This window comes from Triturus cristatus, chromosome 12 (assembly GCF_964204655.1).
Source record: "Triturus cristatus chromosome 12, aTriCri1.1, whole genome shotgun sequence".
NCBI lineage: Eukaryota > Metazoa > Chordata > Amphibia > Caudata > Salamandridae > Triturus > Triturus cristatus.
Window position 1 is genome coordinate 207,989,500 of NC_140595.1, and position 20,934 is coordinate 208,010,433.

General features: G+C 45.6%; 1 protein-coding gene across 7 annotated transcripts in view; it reads right to left on the reverse strand.

Annotated features, from left to right (window-relative positions):
* Positions 1–20,934, reverse strand: part of CENPT (centromere protein T) — a 1,095,738-nt gene that overhangs the window by 116,071 nt on the left and 958,733 nt on the right. For all 7 annotated transcript variants that reach the window (XM_085638668.1, XM_085638667.1, XM_085638665.1 and 4 more), the window contains one exon: positions 10,995–11,207. In XM_085638668.1, coding sequence (XP_085494794.1) covers positions 10,995–11,207 — 213 coding nt within the window. The remainder of the gene's footprint in view (positions 1–10,994; positions 11,208–20,934) is intronic.

Here is a 20,934-nt window from a genome sequence, read left to right on the forward strand (position 1 = left end):
ACGCATATGAATGATCACACTTTTTTTTGCTGATGCTCCCCTATTAGCTTTACTAATGCTTATTACAGTATACTCTGTCACAATTCTCATGTTGTCACCTAATTTTTGTGTCTTTAAGCCTTTAGACCCGCCCATGGGTCCTTTTTAGGTCTCGCCTGCGTGGGCTGCACACATGCGCAGTCTCGCTGGCGAGATTTATTGATTTAGAGGGAATTCTGTAAAGGGCTTCAAGCCCCGCCCCTCTTTCCCATTGGCCGGCGTCACCATTTATGCTAAACGGTGGCCAGCCATTGGGAAAGAGCACTGCATGACGTAGACTTTTCCACTTTTCAGCCGGCCCACTTGGAAGGGCTCGTCCGCTTTCCGGCTGAAGTAAAAGCTTTCTTATCTTTATGGGGCCATGTGTTTCAAAACACATGGCCCCATAAAGACAAGAAATCGTTTTGCTATGGACGAGAATTAAAGCAGACCGTGCTTGTTATGGGGTCGCTCTCGAGGATGTGCATGCGTGCACTCGGGAGCAGCGGCTCGGGGCATAGCATATCTTTAGAATTGTTATTGTTTGGAGGGCTTATTCTCGGGCATTGTGAATTGTCTTTTAGCCGCCTACTGTATATATTTTTATTGTGATTTGAAATGTGGAGCTTCCTGAGTGATGTAGACAGCGCAGAGGTTGAGTCAGTTTTACCTGGCTGTTTGAGGTGTTGGCTGTGTCAGCTGTGGGCTCCGTTACTTTACCACTAAATAAAGAATTCACCACCAATCTGAATCTCATTCGCTTCTGACTGACGTCACCATAAGGCAGGCACCGTCAGATACATACAAGACATCTCGAACTGCCTGACGTTACCATAAAGCAGACAATGCGTTCTGCTTTGAAGAATGAAATGCTGAGTTGGCGCTGCCGACATTCAGACACCTTTCATCCCTTGGGGTCTTTTATTCCTAATGTTCGTCCAGATTACACAGACAGCATCTGAGCCGTCTCGACCACAACAGCACCAAATAAAGATTAATAGCAGGGCCTCTCGCCAGTGCATCCTGGTGGAGGTAAGCGGTGGTAAAGCGCCTCACACGTATCTGTTCTAGTGCTTAAGAGCAGATGCTATACCCAAGCCGCAATGAGAGAAAAGCTCGCATATAAACAGCCTCCGAAAGAACTCTTTTGCATAAATGCATACCTAATCCATGCATCTTCATTGGGCTGGCAGCTCTCAAGGCTCGAAAACTATCTTTATTTTAATTACCGACTACGTTTGACAGAACATCTGCCGTGGGCCCCTTGTCTTTCCTGCGGAAAACGAGTAACTGCATTTCGCAGCTACAAAATGTACCTTTCGCACCCCCTGCCGGCTGTCACTTACAAGTAACGAGACAATTTACATTCTGGAGCCTGCTTGGCTCTGCTTCAGTTATCGAAGTGAATCGATTTACAAACGAGTGTCTTTTATATGAAGAACATAATCACGTAATTAAAGGTTGGGAAAGAGATCACAGAAAACTGAGATTTCACCAAAGGCTCTCAACACATTCAAACTGTGTGATCCTGGGCCAATCAATTTACAAACCCGTACCTCCGTTTCACTATCCGGAAATAACAGAAATGAGAACTGCTTGTTTGAAAGGTGGTTAGCCTAGGTGCACACACAATGCGTGAGTCTCGACGCATCCCCTGCCACAACTTCTGGTCCATGATTGGTGAAGAATGACCCCACACCTCGAGGGCTGGATTGATAATTTCCTATTATCGAGATGAATATTTTCAGAGCTGAGGTTATACAAGCTGGAGTGTCCGGCTACATGTTAATAAATGTGTTTTAGCTTTCTGTGCAGAGCCTAAGTTGCATTTGGAGAGTACCGCCCCCCCCCCCCCCCCCACTGTGATTTTTACTGAGGTCGAGGCAGGGTCAATGAGTGTGGAAGGGGGCGGGGGGGGTCTACAAAGTACATAGGGCCTAATTTATGGCTTTTTGGTGTGGGCAGCCCTACAAGTCTACTACTCAACCTCTACTACTCTCTACTACTCTTTGCTCTCTACTACTCTCTACTCACTCTCTACTCACTCTCTACTACTTTCTACTACTCACTCTACTCACTCTCTACTACTTTCTACTACTCACTCTACTACTCTACTCACTCTCTACTATTCACTCTCTACTACTCTACTCACTCTCTACTACTCACTCTCTACTACTCTACTCACTCTCTACTACTTTCTACTACTCACTCTACTCACTCTCTACTACTCTCTACTATTCACTCTCTACCACTCTACTCACTCTCTACTACTCACTCTCTACTACTCTCGACTCCTCACTCTCTACTACTCTCTACTACTCTACCTCTCTACGCGCACACATATGCACATATATATATATGCATATGCATTTATATATATATGTCCGAAGCACTTTCCCAACTCTTCCCGCTTCCCATCTGGCAAACAGCGAAGAGAGAGTCACGGACACCAATTTTCTTCGTGGCAAAGTCAGGTCTTTATTAGCAGCTTTCTGACGCGTTTCGGATAACACAGTATCCTTGTTCACATGCGGAAGTGCAGTCCGCCAACAGTTTTTATATCCATGTGACTTTTTTTAGTGTGAGTGCGTTTTTTTAAAACTAAGTCATGTGATAATAAACATAGACAACATCCTAATTTAGCGCTGATCTGTTTTTTCATGGTCTGCACATTTTGTGATTATAAATACAAATACAGTAATATGGTAAAAACATATGTAGTTGTCCATATATACTTATATTGCACATATTTTCTGAATGATTGCATAAATGCCTGATATGCTATGCATATTTCTCTATACATATTTTCAGTAGTATATGCATTGTTGCATTTATATATCTCGAATAGGATGAATCCTATACCACCTGATAAAATATATTTTTTTTATCAATGATCCATTATGACACAGAATATATTGATTTATAACAAAATAAATGCTGTTTCTCAACCATTTTCATGTGAGAATAAAATCCATAAATATTAGTGCAAGGATAAAAGCATAAAAAAGACATATATTGTTAACTGCCAAAGTTGTGCAAAATCACGCATTTATGTAAACCATTGGAAGCTACCATACCATCTATGTTATGCTCCAAAGTGCAAAGCGCTAAATTTAATAAGGTGCTGGAAATTAGTGCAAATAGTGCAATTGGTTTGTGAGTTCACAAAGTTATTAGTGCATGAAAAAAAGGGGGATTTAAAAACAGGGGGGGGGGGACGATATATGTTTTAGCAGCTGAGGATAAATTTGTGTTGTGGTTATGCCTGAACACCCTAAGGGAATACAATATAAAAAACAATTATAAAAACCCCTTATAAAAAACTCTTATGGGATAAAGAGTTATTATAAAAAATCATTATAAAAAATCGTCATACAAAAACATGGTGTTGAAGGTTTTATAAAAAATTATGGAGATCTTCAGTGTTGTTGAGCCCATTGGGATGTTTAGTGTCAAGTTCAACAATCATTCTTGATTCTAATTGCCGTAGCAATCTTTCCCGGTTTCCCCCTCTTGGGGGATTTGGGACGGCGGCAATTACAAAATATTTCAGGCATTTGAGATCATTGCCATGTACTGCTTTAAAATGTCGAGCGACCGGGTACGCTGGGTCATTGTTTACAATTGCTCGTAAGTGTTGCAGAATCCTGACATGCACCTGCAGTTTTGTACTGCCTACATATTTGAGGCCACAAGTGCATGTCAGGACATATGTATGTATATATACACATACATATATATACACATCTGCATATCTATATAAATGCATGCATACATATATGCATACATATGCATGTTATGTACTTGAAAGTTTCAAAAACAATAATAAAAGCAAAGCTAAAAAGCCACCTAATTACAAACCAAATTGTTTTAACTCAAACGAGGGCGAGACCTATTGCATTTTCAATGCTTGTTCTCTCTATGTTTTACTAACTGCTGTAGCAGATGTCTACCAAAATACCATTTCACTGCTCTGTGAAATAACTATCAATAAAGTCAGTTAACTAAGTCTTCTCGCATTACTTTACTCAAAAAGTAACTTAAGTATATATTGTCTTAGGATGATGTAAATGCATCAGAAATGTGAACATTTAAAGGAAAAGTGCTGGGGAGAATAAATAACATCCCCGACACATTTTTGTTTTAAAACAAAAGCCTCAGAGGAGAACAAGAAAGAATTAGCATTCAGGTCACAAATATGCATCAGGCCACTTGTGGGCTCGAAGGAAGACGAAGGCATAAATAATTATAGATCGTGAAGACTCATAACTAAGAAATGTAGACGGAAAAATCTAATTGAATTGATCGCTGTCAAACAAATACCATGCGTAAGATAGTACACTACTGGTACTACACCCTGGCTAGACGAGCCAGGTGGCGACCACTGAGGGATGGAAATTGCTGATGCAGGTGTGACCACACAAGAACGCCGGCCCACCTATTATGCCACTGTCCCAAGCTTAAAGCATATGGGGAAGAGGTCTTGAACGAAAGTAAGATGATCTACCAAACTGATGTTTTAAATCTGCCCAGCTATGTCTTATTGGGACTCCCTGAGGCCGTGACCTATCCCTTGCGCTACAAAAAAAGGCCGGTGCATTACCCGGGCACTCTGTGCGGCTAAGAATGTCAACCTTACCAGATTGCATAATCTAGGCAGTAGCACAATATCTACGAACGTTCTAGTTACCTTGCAAAACGGCAAATTCGCCCCTCTGGCGTGATGTCTCCGTCAGCTTGCTCAACACATAGTATCAATTGTGCTTCGTGCTTTTAAATAAACCACATAGTGGAACCATAACATGACCGGGAAGTGAACAGAAAATGTGCAAGAAATAAACAAAATACTCCTGTTGTGAAGTGAAATTAAACACGATGAAAATAAACACCATAACTGTGATTTAACTATAGTAGACAATAATCATGGTGTATCAACAAAGCATAGAACACAACAAAACCACATCATCATAGCTTTAACAGTACAAACCAAACAGTGATGGCAATAACAATAAAGTGCTATAATCAAACAGATTATCGACTGCCAAATCAGTTACGATCATCAACTATCTTGGAATTGACAACAATGAGAGTGGGGCTCTTTCTTCGTGGACTATTCTTATCTGAAAATGCCAAAAAATTAATAACGCATAAACTACAACAATGTATAAAACGTCAGTGTTAAAAAGAAACCATTGCATTGATAAACAAACTAACATTTAGCTACAAAAACCAGTAACATGATGTGAACTAGGAAAGACATTGACCAACGTTCGCACGCCACCACTCTCATTCAATATCACAAAGCGAAAAGAATTCCTCGGGCCTAATAATAACCCTTAAACCCATGCTGTGTAGATTTAACACACGTTTTATGGAACGTTAATATGCTATTTTGAATAAATGCTTCAATAAAGGAATAACTGAAGCTCTGGACACTATTGTTTTATTCAGATTAATAGTACCGATTTTGTTTAATTTGGAAGCATGTGGGCCTTACGGTTGTGCAACATGGGTCTGGTTAACTGTCCGGTTACCAGCTATTGACCCATTCCACTGCATCACATCTCCTCCCATCACTGATGTAGGGTCATGGCTGTTGCAGTACCTACTCCAATGTTGGATTAAAAGAGCTCTCTTCACTCACCCAAGATGACGGGTCAAGATTGGGAGGAGCCTCAGGCTCAACACCGTCCCGGTTGCTACTGGGCCTTTGAGGCTGCTCACCAGGGGTGGCTCTAGGGTGGTGTGACCAGTGCCATGTTGTGTTTCCACAATATATTGTTTTGTGAAAGAACCTGCTGCAGCTTCTTTGCCTCCAGCACTTTCCAGGGAACAATAAAAATGTCGAGATAACTATGATGATTAATGGGTTTGCTAGAGAGAAATCTGAGTCTTGTCTAGTTAGGGTGAACAGAAGTACATAGAAGTAGGACTACAGTTTGCCGTAACTGTTGACATAAAAGTAGGACTATTTGACAGCTGTCATAGGCATAGAAAAGGGACTAAAAGGACAGCCGCCTCCACAGACACAGATGAAGAATTACAGCCGACAAATCAGATGTGTGACACAGACAGCAATGGATTTTTAAGCTAACAGCATGTGCATTATAGGATGTGGGGTTTTCGATTTAATAATGCCAAGAACGGCCTCCAAACTGAGCACCCCCCGGCCAGCTCAGCGAACCCCAGCCAGGCCGCCGACAACCTCACGAAGTGGATCAGCAACTGCGCGGACGAACTCGCCCCACTGAGGACCCCGCCCAGCAGACCCGGCAGCAAGAGAGCCCCATGGTTCACCGACGAACTCAAGAGCTCCAAGAAGAACTGCCGAGCCCTCGAGAAAGCCTGGAGAAGGGAACCCGCGCCGGACAACAGGACCACCCTCAAGCTCGCCACCCGGAAACACCACCAACTGATCCGCATCGCCAAGAAAACGGCTTTCAATAACCGACTGGACAACAACGCACACAACTGCAAGGAACTCTTCAACATCGTGAAAGAGCTCTCCAACCCCAACGCCGGAAACAACGACACCACCCCTTCGCAAGACCTCTGCAACTCCCTCGCCTCCTACTTCCACAACAAGATCGCGGACATACACTACAGCTTCAGCACTCAACCGACGCACGCCACGACCGCAGCATCGCCACCCACCACCACCCTCCGCGCCTGGACCCCGGTCAACACCGAAGAAACCGTCCACACGATGAACTCCATCCACTCCGGATCTCCGACCGACCCCTGCCCTCACCACGTCTTCAACAAAGCCGACGCGGTCATCGCACCCCACCTGCGGGACATCATCAACACCTCATTCGACACCGCCACCTTCCCCGAGAGCTGGAAGCACGCCGAACTCAGCGCTCTACTGAAGAAACCTACAGCAGACCCCACCGAACTCAAGAATTACCGACCCATCTCTCTACTCCCGTTTCCAGCCAAAGTCATCGAGAAGACCGTCAACAAACAGCTGGCCACCTTCCTCGAGACGAATGGATCCCTCGACCCATCGCAGTCCGGATTCCGTGCCAACCACAGCACCGAGACCACCCTCATCGCCGCCACTGACGACATCCGAACCCTGATGGACAACGGGGAAACAGCGGCCCTCATCCTCCTAGACCTCTCCGCGGCTTTCGACACGGTCTGCCACCGCACCCTAGTGCAGCGCCTCAGCAACGTCGGAATCCAGGAGAAGGCGCTGGAATGGATCGTCTCCTTTCTTGACGGAAGAACACAAAGAGTCCGCCTACCACCGTACAAATCAGAGGCCACCAAAGTCATCTGCGGCGTCCCTCAAGGATCCTCACTGAGCCCGACTCTCTTCAACGTCTACATGAGCCCCCTCGCGGCCATCGCACGCCAACACAACCTCAACATAATCTCCTACGCCGACGACACCCAGCTGATCCTCTCCCTGACCAACGACCCCGCCGCCGCCAGAGCCAACCTGCACGAAGGGATGAGAGAGGTAGCCGAGTGGATGACGACGAGCCGCCTGAAGCTGAACACAGATAAGAAGGAGGTCCTCATCCTGGGCTCCTCGCCCTCCGCCTGGGACGACTCCTGGTGGCCCCCCGCCCTGGGCACCGCACCCAAACCGACGGACCACGCACGCAACCTGGGTTTCATCTTGGACTCCTCCCTCTCCATGACCAGGCAAGTCAACGCCGTCTCCTCGTCGTGCTTCAACATCCTGCGCATGCTTCGGAAGATCTTCTGGTGGATCCCCACAGAGACCAGGAAGACCGTCACCCAGGCCCTCGTCACCAGCCGACTGGACTACGGCAACGCACTCTACGCCGGAACCACCGCCAAGATCCAGAAGAGACTCCAGCGCATCCAGAACGCCTCAGCCAGACTCATCCTCGACATCCCACGACACAGCCACATCTCCGGACACCTAAGAGACCTGCACTGGCTCCCGGTCAACAAGAGAATCACCTTCCGCCTCCTTACCCACGCACACAAAGCTCTCCACGACCAAGGCCCGAGCTACCTCAACAACCGAATCAACTTCTACGCCCCCAAACGCCACCTCCGATCCGCCAGCCACGCCCTCGCCGCCGTCCCACGCATCCGCAGAGCCACTACAGGAGGAAGGTCCTTCTCCTACCTGGCCGCCAAGACCTGGAACTCCCTCCCGGCCGACCTGCGCCTGACCCAAGACCACCTCTCCTTCAGGAAGAAGCTCAAGACCTGGCTGTTCGAGCAGTAGCGGCACCCCCTACCCCCCCCCCCCCCCCCCCCCCCCAAGCGCCTCGAGACCCTACGGGTAGGTAGTGCGCTCTATAAATGTCTATGATTGATTGATTGAAACTACTAACTTGCAAAAATGGCTAAAACGCTTGCCCCATGCCAGAAGGGGATGAGGAAGAAGGAAGAGAAAGAGAGACAAAAGGCACTATGATGCGGGAAGGGTTGAGGAGGTAGGCTTGTATGTGTCTTTGATATGAGGGAAGGCCTGTCCGTGCCTCAGAGAAGAGGGGAGGGCTGAGAGAAGGCCTGCCTGTGCCTCTAAGATGAGGGGGGTCAGGGCTGTGGCATTTCTCAGGTACAAGGCTAACTCTAAAATTGATGCAGTATGTTAGTGGTGATGTCCGCTCTGTGCACGCTGCTGTTGTACGTAAGTGTCTTCTGTTGAGCAGCTTTAAAATCACCTTGAGGCAGTCTATATGCATCCATTCTTTGCTGTGATAAAACCCATGACATCATAGTGCTTACAAACATTTCCCTGAGTGCATTTTGGTGAGTGCCTTTCTTCAGGGGACAGTTACTGTCCAATTACAAGCAAGCATTTCTGGTCGTCTAGTAGAACCGACCAGCGCCCAGCTTCCTCCCAGGTAGGCGGTCTGACGAGTGTGGAGAAGAGTACTACAGCATGGATGTGTTGTAGATGACAGCAAGCAGAGCTCAGCTCTGACCATGTGTATCCCACCCAACCATGTCCCAAAAGACAACTGCACCCGCAGACGTCTCACCGCTTCTACGTCACACAGGGCCTTCAGCTGTAGTAGAAATCCTACCCGAGCAGGCTTGGAGGCTGCAGTAACTTGATCACATCACCACTCGCGCACAACACCCGACGCTTCCCCCACACTCCCGTAAACCACTCATGCACCCTCTGCCCTCTCAGCGCTCCCAAACAAGGCAGCGGGTTGAAGTCCCATACAGCGCTCTACAAAGACCAGGTGACATGACAGAAGTACCCAGGCTTTAAGTGGGATGAAAAAACTGAGGGGTCTCTCAAAGGGGCGTGGCCGGCGTAAGATTTGCTGCCTCTGTCATTGTATCCAGATAAATAACACAACAAGTAACATCACACATACAACAAGCCAGCTATGTCAATTGTTGTTAGCTGCATAAGCTAAACAAGCAACAACTTTGGCTTCGTTGTACATAACTTGAAAATTCTTCAGTTCTGAAATGGTGAGACTGTGAAAGAACTATAACTGGTCTCTTTGAAGGTAGTGCAGCGGGAATATTTTTTTTCACCCTGAGGGCAAAAACTGAAAGTTCAGTGGTTTGCTACTTTTGTCACAGAGATTATTTTGTTAGTTGCAGTTTATACGTTAAAATCCTAATATAGAACAGTGAGCTATTAACTGACATCAAAGAGCTGCATGCATACCGCAAAGTATAGGTTAGAACGTTATGTTTTCTTACCCAGTCTTGCATTATCAGAATGTCACAAAAATGGCTAATTTGAGTAGAAATCAATTTTTATTAGTAAAGACAACCCCCAACCATGGTGTTATGTTTTAACCCCTTGTGTGCCCTTGACGGAACCACGCCGTCATGAGCCACGGGCGGCGTGTGCTCATGACGGCGTGGTTCCGTCATGGAGCGGCCGCTCCTCCCACGCGGCTCGAATTCCCCGCCTGTGCGGGCGAATTAGAGAGTGGGCGGAGTCGTGACGGAACCACGCCGTCATGAGCACAGCTCGCCCGTGACTCATGCCGGCGCGGTTCCGTCATGAGCACCGCGCCACCGTGCTGCCCCCAAACCCCCCCAGCGCTGTGGCGGAATTCGCGCCGCAGCGAAGGGGTTAAATTCTGAGTTTGTGCTTCTCCAGACGAAGCACTATTAAACTATCCTACCTACCAGTATGGATGACATGTGACTCCTACACCTTGTAGTCCTCTCATGTATTAATTCCTACCCTCTGATTCGCACACATATGATTAATTGTCTCTATGTAATGTGTGTGGGATGTAAAGTGCTCTGATAAGATATACTGGCATTAGTGGTGCTATAAGACAAACGAAATGCACGTGAGAGAGTGGTTATGGAGACTTGAGCGGCACTGTTAAAGGGTGGTAGGGAGGGAATACGTAGCAAAGGAGGTCATTGGGGGGCACCAACAAACATTGTTGCACTAAGTGCCACCAGCGCTAAACCCGGCAATGCCGCTTACCACCGGTATACGCAGCAGTAGGGGAGGGCCATAGGCAGGGCAGCACTGTACCAGTTCTCAAAGAGTGGCAGGAGCAGCCTAAGCGACTATGACAAACCATCCAGGGTAAGGTGGATTGTTTGAAGTTGTGAAAATTGTTTTGTAAGTGGCATGGCTGCTGGCACGGATATCCGCGTGCTAATGGGCTGCACAGCGATGCTCCCAGTGAAATGTACTCTTTTAGGTAGCAACACATCAGAAAGAAGCTCTACAATACTAGGGCAATACCCTGGAATACAAGCACCAATCTGAAGCACAATCACATTGTGAAATAAGTCCCTTGGCTGATTTCTAATAAAAAAGAATCAGCAGAATCCATTAGATCAGTTTGTTATATGCTTTATATTTTATCAGCTTCTGAGGACAGTTCTTTGACTGAAGTTGGCAATGTTTCTATATCGTCATTATTTCGTATGATACATCAATGATTTCTTCTGATCCTAAAAACCTCAATCTAGTTGGGTAAATTTACATGAAGTCCACTATATTTTATGTCTTCCTAAAAGCAAGGCACACTTACCTTCACTAAGGGCGCCCTCCTCATCTGTGCTTTGCTCCCCATCCTCATCTTCCATTACATCATTTTGATCCATTGAAGCCGTGCGTCTGTGTGCTCTGGAGAACTCTACCCCTTTAGTAGCACTCTTCTGAATATATGAAGTCAATTCTGGACTGGAGCGCTTGTTTACACCAACCGATGTAGGTCGTATAGAATGGGAAGTTATCCGAGACCCTGTATAGAAGTCAACAGAAGGGTTATTACTGCAAGATATGTTTGCAGCATCTTTGAATCAAAGTAATTATTTAATCAAGGGGTCATTCATTAGTAAAGAGCTTACATTTGTTTCAACAGTGAATCATTTGAAGATGCACAGAATTGTTGATAAAGCCAGTACTATCAAAATCAGCAAAGTCAAATAAGTACTATGAATGCAAACAGGTCTGGCTTATAACTGAAAGTGCCTTTTTAATCACTGGTGCGTTTAAGTGCTCAATAACTCAACATACATGTGCTCTATCCCCAATTATTGTACTTGTGAAACATTCATCTACCCAAGGACTTGTTCTTAAAATCACCCCCTCACTATTACAACATGAAACACCCACCAACTGATCAAGCTTACTAAATAAATTAGGACACTCAAAGTAGAAAAATGAAAAACGCCATCACCTAAACATGATGGGAATATGTCTGCAATAAAATATAAGTAAACAATTAAAAAAAAAAAGAAGCAGGCAGTCATCCTGAAAAGGAGCTGTGTACAGCAACCACATTTAGATGCAATGCGTCGACATTTGGTCCTCTTAAAATGGAAAACGAAATGGCTCTTCAGCCCTTAGCACTGAAGCACACTCTTTTTTAAGAAGATGCACACGTGAGCAGGTGAAATGTTATCACTCAATGGGCATAGAGATAATGTCAGAAGTGGGTGACCCATTCCCCCATGCTGCAAGCATCAGGAAGCAAAATATAATTGACATTCCAACTGTGTGAGAAAGTGCCATCTTTCTTGCATGGTATGCCCCCACTTTTTGCTGAATTGCTGAATGTACTTTGACTGAGTGTGCCCTGGGCTCCTACCAATCAGGTGCCCAGGGCCTATGTTCCTTCCCTAAAAACTGTGCTGAAACCTAAAACCCAAATTGGCAAACCCTGGCCACATGTCAGCCCCTGGTAAATGGTACACTAGGTACCCAGGGCCTTGTGACCAGGGAAGGCTCCTAAGGGCTGCAGCACTTATTGTGCCACCCTTAGACGCCCTGTACCCTGACACAAACACACTGCCCTTGCAGGCTGAGTGTCTGGGTATAGAACAAAACAGAGAGTCGACATGGCACACATCTCTGTGTGCCATGCCTACAACACACACTGCCCTGGAATACATCAGCCACCCCTCTAGCTGGGTGCCCTATGCCAGTGGTGTGGGTACAGGAGCATGAGCCCTGTGCCCCTACAGTACCCAGGTCCATTCCTGGGCACTGTAAGTGCAGTGCTGCCATTTAAGAGTTTATGGTACTGGGAGATCGTCAACACGAACTCCACAGCACCACGATGGCTCCACTGAAGACTGAGAAGATTGGTATCAAACTTCTCAGCACATTAAACCCGCACTGATGCCAGTACAGGATTTAATGTACAATGCACGACAGAGGGCATCTTAGAGATGCCCCCTGAACCTAACCTACAATCCACGTCTTGTCAGAGGGGCTGCCTAGGCTGCAACACAGCAGACATGTTGCTGGACCCCTGGGTAGAGAGCCATCCACTCTCCTGGGCCTGCAACAATGCACATCCTGGGGCAAGGTGCTAGGTCTCCTCCCCCAGGATGGGCAGGGGAAGCTTCAAAGGCATGCCGCCTTTGTGATCTTCTCCAGGCCACTTGCTGTACTCAGCAACTGGCCCCTACCGGTTCTAAACTCCCACTCTGGCGGGAAGACTGGCCGGAAACCCCAAGGAAGGACAGGGGGTGTGCCAGCCTCTGCCAACCACAACCCTCAGGTGGGGGAGGCGAGGTGAAGCACATCCCCGGGCTCTCGCCATCTTGAAGATGGGGAGCCCTGCCCAATCAGGACTAGGCCACTGCCCCCCTCCCACAGGAGAGTGGCAGGATATGGGGTGTACCCACCCCAGGGCAGGGACCCAGTGGTCCCTGCCCTTTACCTACCTGTAACGCCCCTAAATTTAGTATTTAGGGGCACCCTGAACCTTCCTTCCTTAGATCCAGATTCGGAAACAGCAAAGAAGATCAAGAAGCAAGAAGACCTGCCGTGCAGCTGCTAACTAGAGGAAGACACCAACTGCTTTGGCCCCAGCCCTACCGGCCTGTCGACCCTCGAACCTGCTCCTGCTAAATCCTGGCATCTACCGTGGCCAGCAACCTCACAAACCCCGGAGGACCTGGCTCCCTTGTGACTCTAAGCATCTGGGACTCCCACTTGTAGTGGTACTGCTCAAAGCAAGTAACTGACCATTGGCATTAGCCAGGAACCGCGAAACCTGCACACTCTGCACCTGTCAAGCCTGGCCAGTGCTCGAGTAGACAAAGACCACGAGGACGTCCCCCCGGCGACTGTGACCCCAAATCCAGCACCCAAGGAGCCACCTTGACGCTCCTGATGACACCTGCAGCCTCAGAACCAGGGACCCCCCCCAACCGCGATCAACAGAGGGTAAGATTTTCCAATACCAAAAGGCACCCCTGCACCCCTGCACCCCGCGCCCTGCGGCCCCCTGTGCCCAACTCCAGGGTGCCTACCTATCCTCCAACTACCCAACTTACCTCTCGAAGTGGTGGTTGCACCTGAAGAATCTTCGTCCCCGAGCTTGCAGCCTTTGATCGTTCTTGAGCTTCTCCATTGCAATCCATTGAGCGCCCGACGGCTCAAAAGCACCCTCCACCCAGCCGCCCGAGTGGCCCTGACAGTGCAACTTCTACTCTAACCTACGTCCCATTTTTGCCCTGAGCAAGTGACCAGGAGCCCCACTCCCACAGCCGCGTGGCCTGCTAGCCAGCAGCCACCAACCACGGGCCCCCTGCCTCCCATGGGATAACATTGGGCCTACCTCACTCTGCACCCAGCTGCTCCTGTGCCGCTGAGGGTGTAACAACTGTACTTACCTGACCCTGGGAGACCCCTGAGTCTATGTCCAGAACCTTAACTCTGCCAGTCGAGTACTTACCCAAAAGCCGATAACTCACTTTTCTTCCATAGGGTAACATTGACTGGTTTCACTTGAAAATTCTTCCAAGTGTGGAGTTCTAAACTTTAAAATATTCACATAAAATCAACCGAGTAACGAAATCGAAAATACTCCCCTGCTATTAGGAGAGATCCCAATGCTGGATCTGGGTGCCCAGCACTGACCCTGAAAAGTAATTACAACCATACTTCCCGCTAACTCAATTTTCTTCCATAGGAAACCATTGACTGTTTTTCTGTGAAATTTCTTCTAAGTGTCGATTTTTGAAAACTACAAATATTCTTAAAAAATCGTACCAACTGTGAAAAAGTAATTACTTGCCTGTTTTAGATAGATGTCCCAGTACTGAGCCTAGGAGCCCAGCACTGGATTACAAAAGTAACAAGAACATACTTTACCTGCAACTTGAATTTCCTTCCATAGGATAACATTGCCTGGTTTTTGCTGAAAACGTTTCTAAGTGTCGATTTTGCAAACGTACAAATATTCGTTAAAAATCGCCTGTATAACCTAAACGCATTCTCTCAACTGCTTACAGGTGGTACAATAGTGCTGGATCCAGGATCCAACACTGAGCTAGAAAAAGTAACAATAACCCCATTTACCTGCTAAGTGGTTTTCCTCCCGTAGGATAACATTGGTGATTTTATTAGAAAAAGTTTCCAAGTGTCAACTTTTAAAATACCAAAATATTGCTTAAACATCACAACAGTAACTCAAACGTATTTACTCACCTGTTCCGAGGAACTGTCCCTAGTCCTGGAGTTAGAAAAGTAATCCTAAAAGTAATCAATTGCATTTACTTAGAATTTCCCATTGAGCTCAATGTATAATTGTGTTTGAATTGTGTTGCCAATTGCAACAAACTGTAACTATTGCATTCAAAAGACTATTGCCTATTGAAAAGTATTTAACTGAAGCACCTCATTCTGAGAAAGTACATTTTTATACCTATTGTTGGTTCTAAAATAAAACCATATATTTTTATATACAAACCATTGGCCTAGAGTTCAGTTCTTGAGTGTGTGAGACCATTTGCTGACTGAGTGTGTACAACAAATGCTTTACACTATCCTCTGATACTGCCTTACTGCTCGACCAAGCTACCACTTTAGAGAGTAAGGTTATATCTAACTTTAGCCTCTGCCAAACCTCTGGGGATTGTGGACTCTGTACACACTGTACCTATTTGGGAACAGAATATACAGAGCCACTTTCCTACAAACAGTCCAATGGCTAGCAGTGGGATGGAACTTAGAGGAGGGGTGCATAGCAGGAGTCTTGCTGCTGCGTTCTACGCTACCTCGAGTCACCTTACTAGGTACTTTGAGACGCCTGGATGACTGCTCGCTGGACCAAGGACGGGAAACATCGTAGGATTCTGTTAAGCCATCTCAAGATACCGGAACAGGTAGCAGCCACTTTAGTGATCTGATGACTCATTGATAAGATTTTCAGCCAACCAGACTCCTACATTCTTGACCAGAGGAGCCGGGATTGGTGAAGAACCCATCACATTTGGCCACAAATATGGATCCCCATAGGTGGCGAAGGTTGCCCAGCAACAGGACCGCAGTCTTTTCTCCATTTCACTTCAAAGAGTAAGTGTTCATCCAGGAGCAGACTTGTTTGAGGCAGCTATTCAGTGCCTCTGTGCTATGGTTTATCTCCTCGGGATGACAGGGAAACAACGTTCTTAGTATAATCGGCATAAGACAGGAAGGTGGGGCCGCACGTTTCTACAATGTCTGCAAGTAGCCGCACGCACATGTTGAAGAGGGATGAGTAAAGAATAGAGTCCTGAGGGACCCCAGATCGTAGAAGGTGTGGCTTAGAGAGATGCTGGTGGGTGTGAATGTGGAAGAAACGGTCCCGGAGGAATGAGCTCAGTCAGGATAGAGCTGTATCTTGCACCCCTACAGCCACTAACCTTTGGAAAAGAATGATGTGGTTAACCATGCTGAACGCTGCACTGAGATCTAGCAGGATCTGTGCGGCGGTGCCACAGTTGTCAAGTTGTTGCCTTAGGTATTCTGTTACGGCCAGTAAGGCGTACTCTGGACGGCTCTAAAGCCCGATTGTGAGAGATTGAGCAGGCCATTGTGTTTTGTGAACATCAGGAGTGGTTTGTTCATGTGTTTTGTCTAGGGCTTTAAACAGTGCGGGCAAGAGGGAGATTCATCTGTAGTTAGCCCAGATGGAGGTGTCCAGATTAGGTTTTTGACCATTGCATGTTTCCATGCCCATGGGATGATACCTTCTGAAAGTGAGGTATTAACAAGCTGTGTGAGAAGGTCCATTGATGATTATTCAAATGTGCCAAACACTGAAGGAGAGCAGGGGTCAAGAGATGAGCCCGACTTAATGGAAGATAGAGATTTGAGTGTCGGGGTCCAGGGGTTGAAATTAGCCCAGTGAGGATCTGGACCCTGTTGCAAGTTACACACTACCGTGAAGGGGGTGGGGGAGCAACAGAACTGCCCGTCAGGTTTTGTCTGGTGTAGAGGAGAAAGTGGCTTTAATATCTACATTTTTTGAGCTACAAGGGGCTAGCTCGTCACACTGAGATTGAGAGAGAGAGGGACAACAGGGTCAATATTTGCAGGATCAGAAATTGTTTTTACGTGAAAAGGCGTTTGAGCAGTTTTGGATTGCACTATTTTGATCAGAGAAGTAGGAGGCTATAGCTACATAGCAGCTTTTGTGGTAGTCTTTAGTCCTCTAATGAGTTATGTTTCTTCCCCAAACCAGTTTTTGGTACACAAATGTTAATACCTCAGTATCTAATCCCTTCAGTGACTCTGATAAGTGAATAATAAAAAGCAGCTCAGCCACTATCAACAGCACACCTCCTACATGGATACAGGCTGGATATGTTCCAGTTCATCTGAAAGCCTACATAAGTTCATAAATCACTTAAAACCTGCATTACCTGTGACCCCGGAGTATTCAGGGTCTTGCAGATATAGGAGGTCATCAGCATATACCGAGGCCTCATTTGCCATGCCTGTGGCCCAGTTGAAGCTTTTGAACTCAATGCCTGTTCTTATGAGAGTCGCCAGAGGTGTGACAGCCATACATATGCATATTTTAACATTACAAGAGCCTGGCAGGCAGCTAAAGTGGCCAGGCTAGGCATTAAAAAGCACTTTAAACCACAAAACAGCTAAATACTACACACAAATGTAATAATATATAGATAATTATAGTTAGTAAGATGGGGTCACAAACTCCAAAACCTTGCCTAGTATGGTTATTTACGAGAGTCTTTGTTACAAAATATGTTTACTGTCTTTACATCAAAAACACAATCTAATAACAATCCCCACTTGATGGCCTATTGCTTTCAACGCATGTTATTAACAATAAATAAGCCAAGCCTACTGGCTTTGTTGAAACTCTTATTAATAGACAGACCTAGGGCAACTGATAAACAGTTTCCCACGTAATCAAAAATCCCTTTTGCCTTTACCACTGTATTGTCATAGAAACCAACAAGGCACTACTTTATTGGCATAAGTTTGAGCCCAAGACAACCATCAGTTATAAAATGTAAAATATGTACACAATTGCAGACGAGAAAACAATAGACAAGCCCTACCAAAAAAGGCGTTGTAAATATTATCAGAGTGCAAATCTTCTAAATTCCATGGTTTGTACGAGGGAATAACAAAAACTAAAACCCTTGGTAATAAATCGGAATGATTTCTACTAACAAAGCACGTCTGCATGCTTTAACACGGTATGATAGCAATCCCACAAAGGTCTACTGGCGTTAACATAGGATTTTCACAATAAATAGGTTAGGCTTGCTGTCTTTGTCATACTCTTCATAATAAACAGATCAGATGTATGAAATCTGACATAACGTTTTTCAATGAACTAATCAAATCTATAGCCTTTATTAATGGTTTGTCACCATAACAAACAAAGGGCTCCTGTACTGAGAATAGGCTATCCTACAAGGAATAATAGGCACTATTTTAGTAGAGGTGCAAACCTGCAGACCAATCAAAAGCCTGTAGAGAGGAAGATCAATGTGTCCCTTTTCATGTTACTGTGCCTTGAAGCTCTGGTGATCAATCAAGGAATGTCAAATGCTGTGGTGTCAAGCTAGACATAAAAATAGGGAAGGAATAGATTGATTAAACATTGTATGGATATGGGTATTTGCATGACGTGAAAAGCGGAACCAGCTCAACCCTGTTATACATTTTCTGGAATGATCTGGTTTTTTCCCACCAGAGTAAATTCTATGTGAAGACGCTGGTGATGCTTTACGATTTCAGTAACGTTCCCCGGCAGAACTTTCTGCTGGTCAAGAGGGTGCATTCAATAACCCAGATCCTTAGAATAGGCTTGTTATGGTCCCTTAAATTCACAGTATGGGAAGACTGATAATTGGGGGACAGTCCATTTGACGATCTCAGGGGGAAGTCATTTTAACAATACCGGAGGTGGAGGCTACCCACAAACTTCCACAGTAAATTCCACGCACCCAAGATTAACTGTGTCACTTAGCCTCCTTTCTACCAATGTGTAATATATATTGTGTGGGTGGCAGAGACAGTGTTCAGAGTTGAAGAGGTTAAGTCATCGCTTTACAAATAACCAACATAAATAAACAAGGAGGCACAAAATCCTCTTTCCCATTTGAAATGCCTTCCTTCTGCACATAAAGAGATGCTACCTGCCTATAGGGTCTTAGTCCCAAGACCCCATAGAAGTGTGGACAATAGAATAAACATCCATATCCTGCCATCCTAAGATACGTTCACGGAAAGAGGTGCTGAAGTCCCCTTTTGAGTTGTGCTGGGCACCTCCTCGCAACCAAGCATTAAGGTTCTGGTCAAGCAAATACAAAACTAGCTCCTTGTGCCTTTCAAGAAAACCAGGGAAAAAGAAAGGCTTGAAGCAGTGTTTGAATTAAGCTCAGGCTTTGATTTGTCCTTCATCCTTGGCAATGCCTTCACAGTAGAATAAATAGCCACCACTATCCTGTCAGTGTTTGTGCTGTTGCTTGGACTAGTAGGAGGCACTGTGTGGCAACCAAGATAACCCTCAGCCCTAGGACCTGGCAAGCAAACCTGAACATGTGACCTTAAAGAGGAAGAAGCAGTACTGTCTAATAAGGAAGGAGCTAGTCTCTGGCCAGGCATATTCAGTAGCAAGACTCAGCTGACCAAATCCTGCATGCAGATGGTACAGAGGGAGGGAGCAGCCTAGGAGCCACGAGGATCATGTAACCCAGCTTTTAAGTACCAAATGAGGGACATCTTTTGTGACTTGAGAAACTACAAGAAACATCCCAGGATTTTAATGGTAGCAAACCTGCATCATCATCTTCCTGTACCACCTCTGACTTTCTGGGGGCTGTATCTATATATTTTAGATTGAGCGAGACAAAGAAGTTTCTCTCTTTACCTTAATGATTTAGTGCAGAGTTCTACTGGCTGTGGCAGGATGCTTGAACCTGGTATAATAGGATTCATTTTTATAACACTCACATTTCCAGAAAATGTATGTTATTTGAAGTCATGGTGGGAAGCTAACACTAAATCCCAGAAATGGCAGTTTAAGTGGCAGGTCCAGTGGGGTACCATGTGTTGTGAGGATTTTGACCAACCAAAAACCTCATCTTCAATTGTGCAGTTCTGAGATAAGGCCCGTCAGATTTTTGGTACCCTTCTAGAAAATACATTAAGTGGTAGATCAACATCAACAAGCCTCATTCATTGACATGTGTGGCCCTTAAAAGACCCCCCTGAACTGTATGCCTTGCCCAGGCATCCACTACTCAGTTTATCAGATAAACATTAGGTAGACCCCATGGCTAGCGACTTTCAGTCATCAAAAATATAATCTATTCACTGGGGGTGAACGGATGTTTATTTTGAGGTTTTGGATTGCTTCATTTTTAGGACTGTGCTTGTGGATTCTCAGCCCTACAAGCCTTACATTTAAAAAAAGTGAGAAAATAAGGGACATGTCCCAACTTGGTGCAATGTAAACTTCTGCTCCACTGAAAAGACATTGTCTAAAGAATCTTCAGATTCCAACATAGGTGATGTGTACCACTCCAATGATTTCTTAGATTTCATTATATAATCTGTCTCTCAGAACTTTCTGTACAACCATTAAAAATAAAGATACCAAAAATGGAAGGAGGGAAAAACCGGGCAAACGTTTTGTGGCAGTAGTTGGTGCTGCGAGACAGCAAACTTACAAGGAAAGGGAGACCATATTAAGCAATGCCTCCAGTGTGAGAATGACAGTAAAGGATAAGTTACTTACGTTCAGTAACGCTCTTTCGGGCAGTGAAGAATCTGCAGTGAGATAGTATCAAATATAAAGAGCATAACCAAAGGTAAGTGTTTGTACTTTTTATGGATACTTCCAACTGCTGATTCCTCACCTATTGAATAGATACCAAAGTAGTACCAACCTGAAATGAGGGTCTGTGGAATGGGTTTAAACAACACGTTTCTGAAAGACCAAGCAGGCAAAGTGACCCTTCCTCAGTAGCTGGCTGTCAAGGCAATAGTCCTTCATGAATGTATGCACCAATTTCCACATCGTAGCAGATGTCAAGATCACAAACTACCCACGCCAGCGTCATCGTAGTAGCCTTGGGTGTAATGAGCCCTCAGGTCATTCAGGGGTTGCTTCTTGGCTAGATGATAGCAGATTCTCAAAACTATCCATCTTGACAAGATCATCTTCTGCACCTGCTCACCCTTTTCTGCCCCTGAAACTT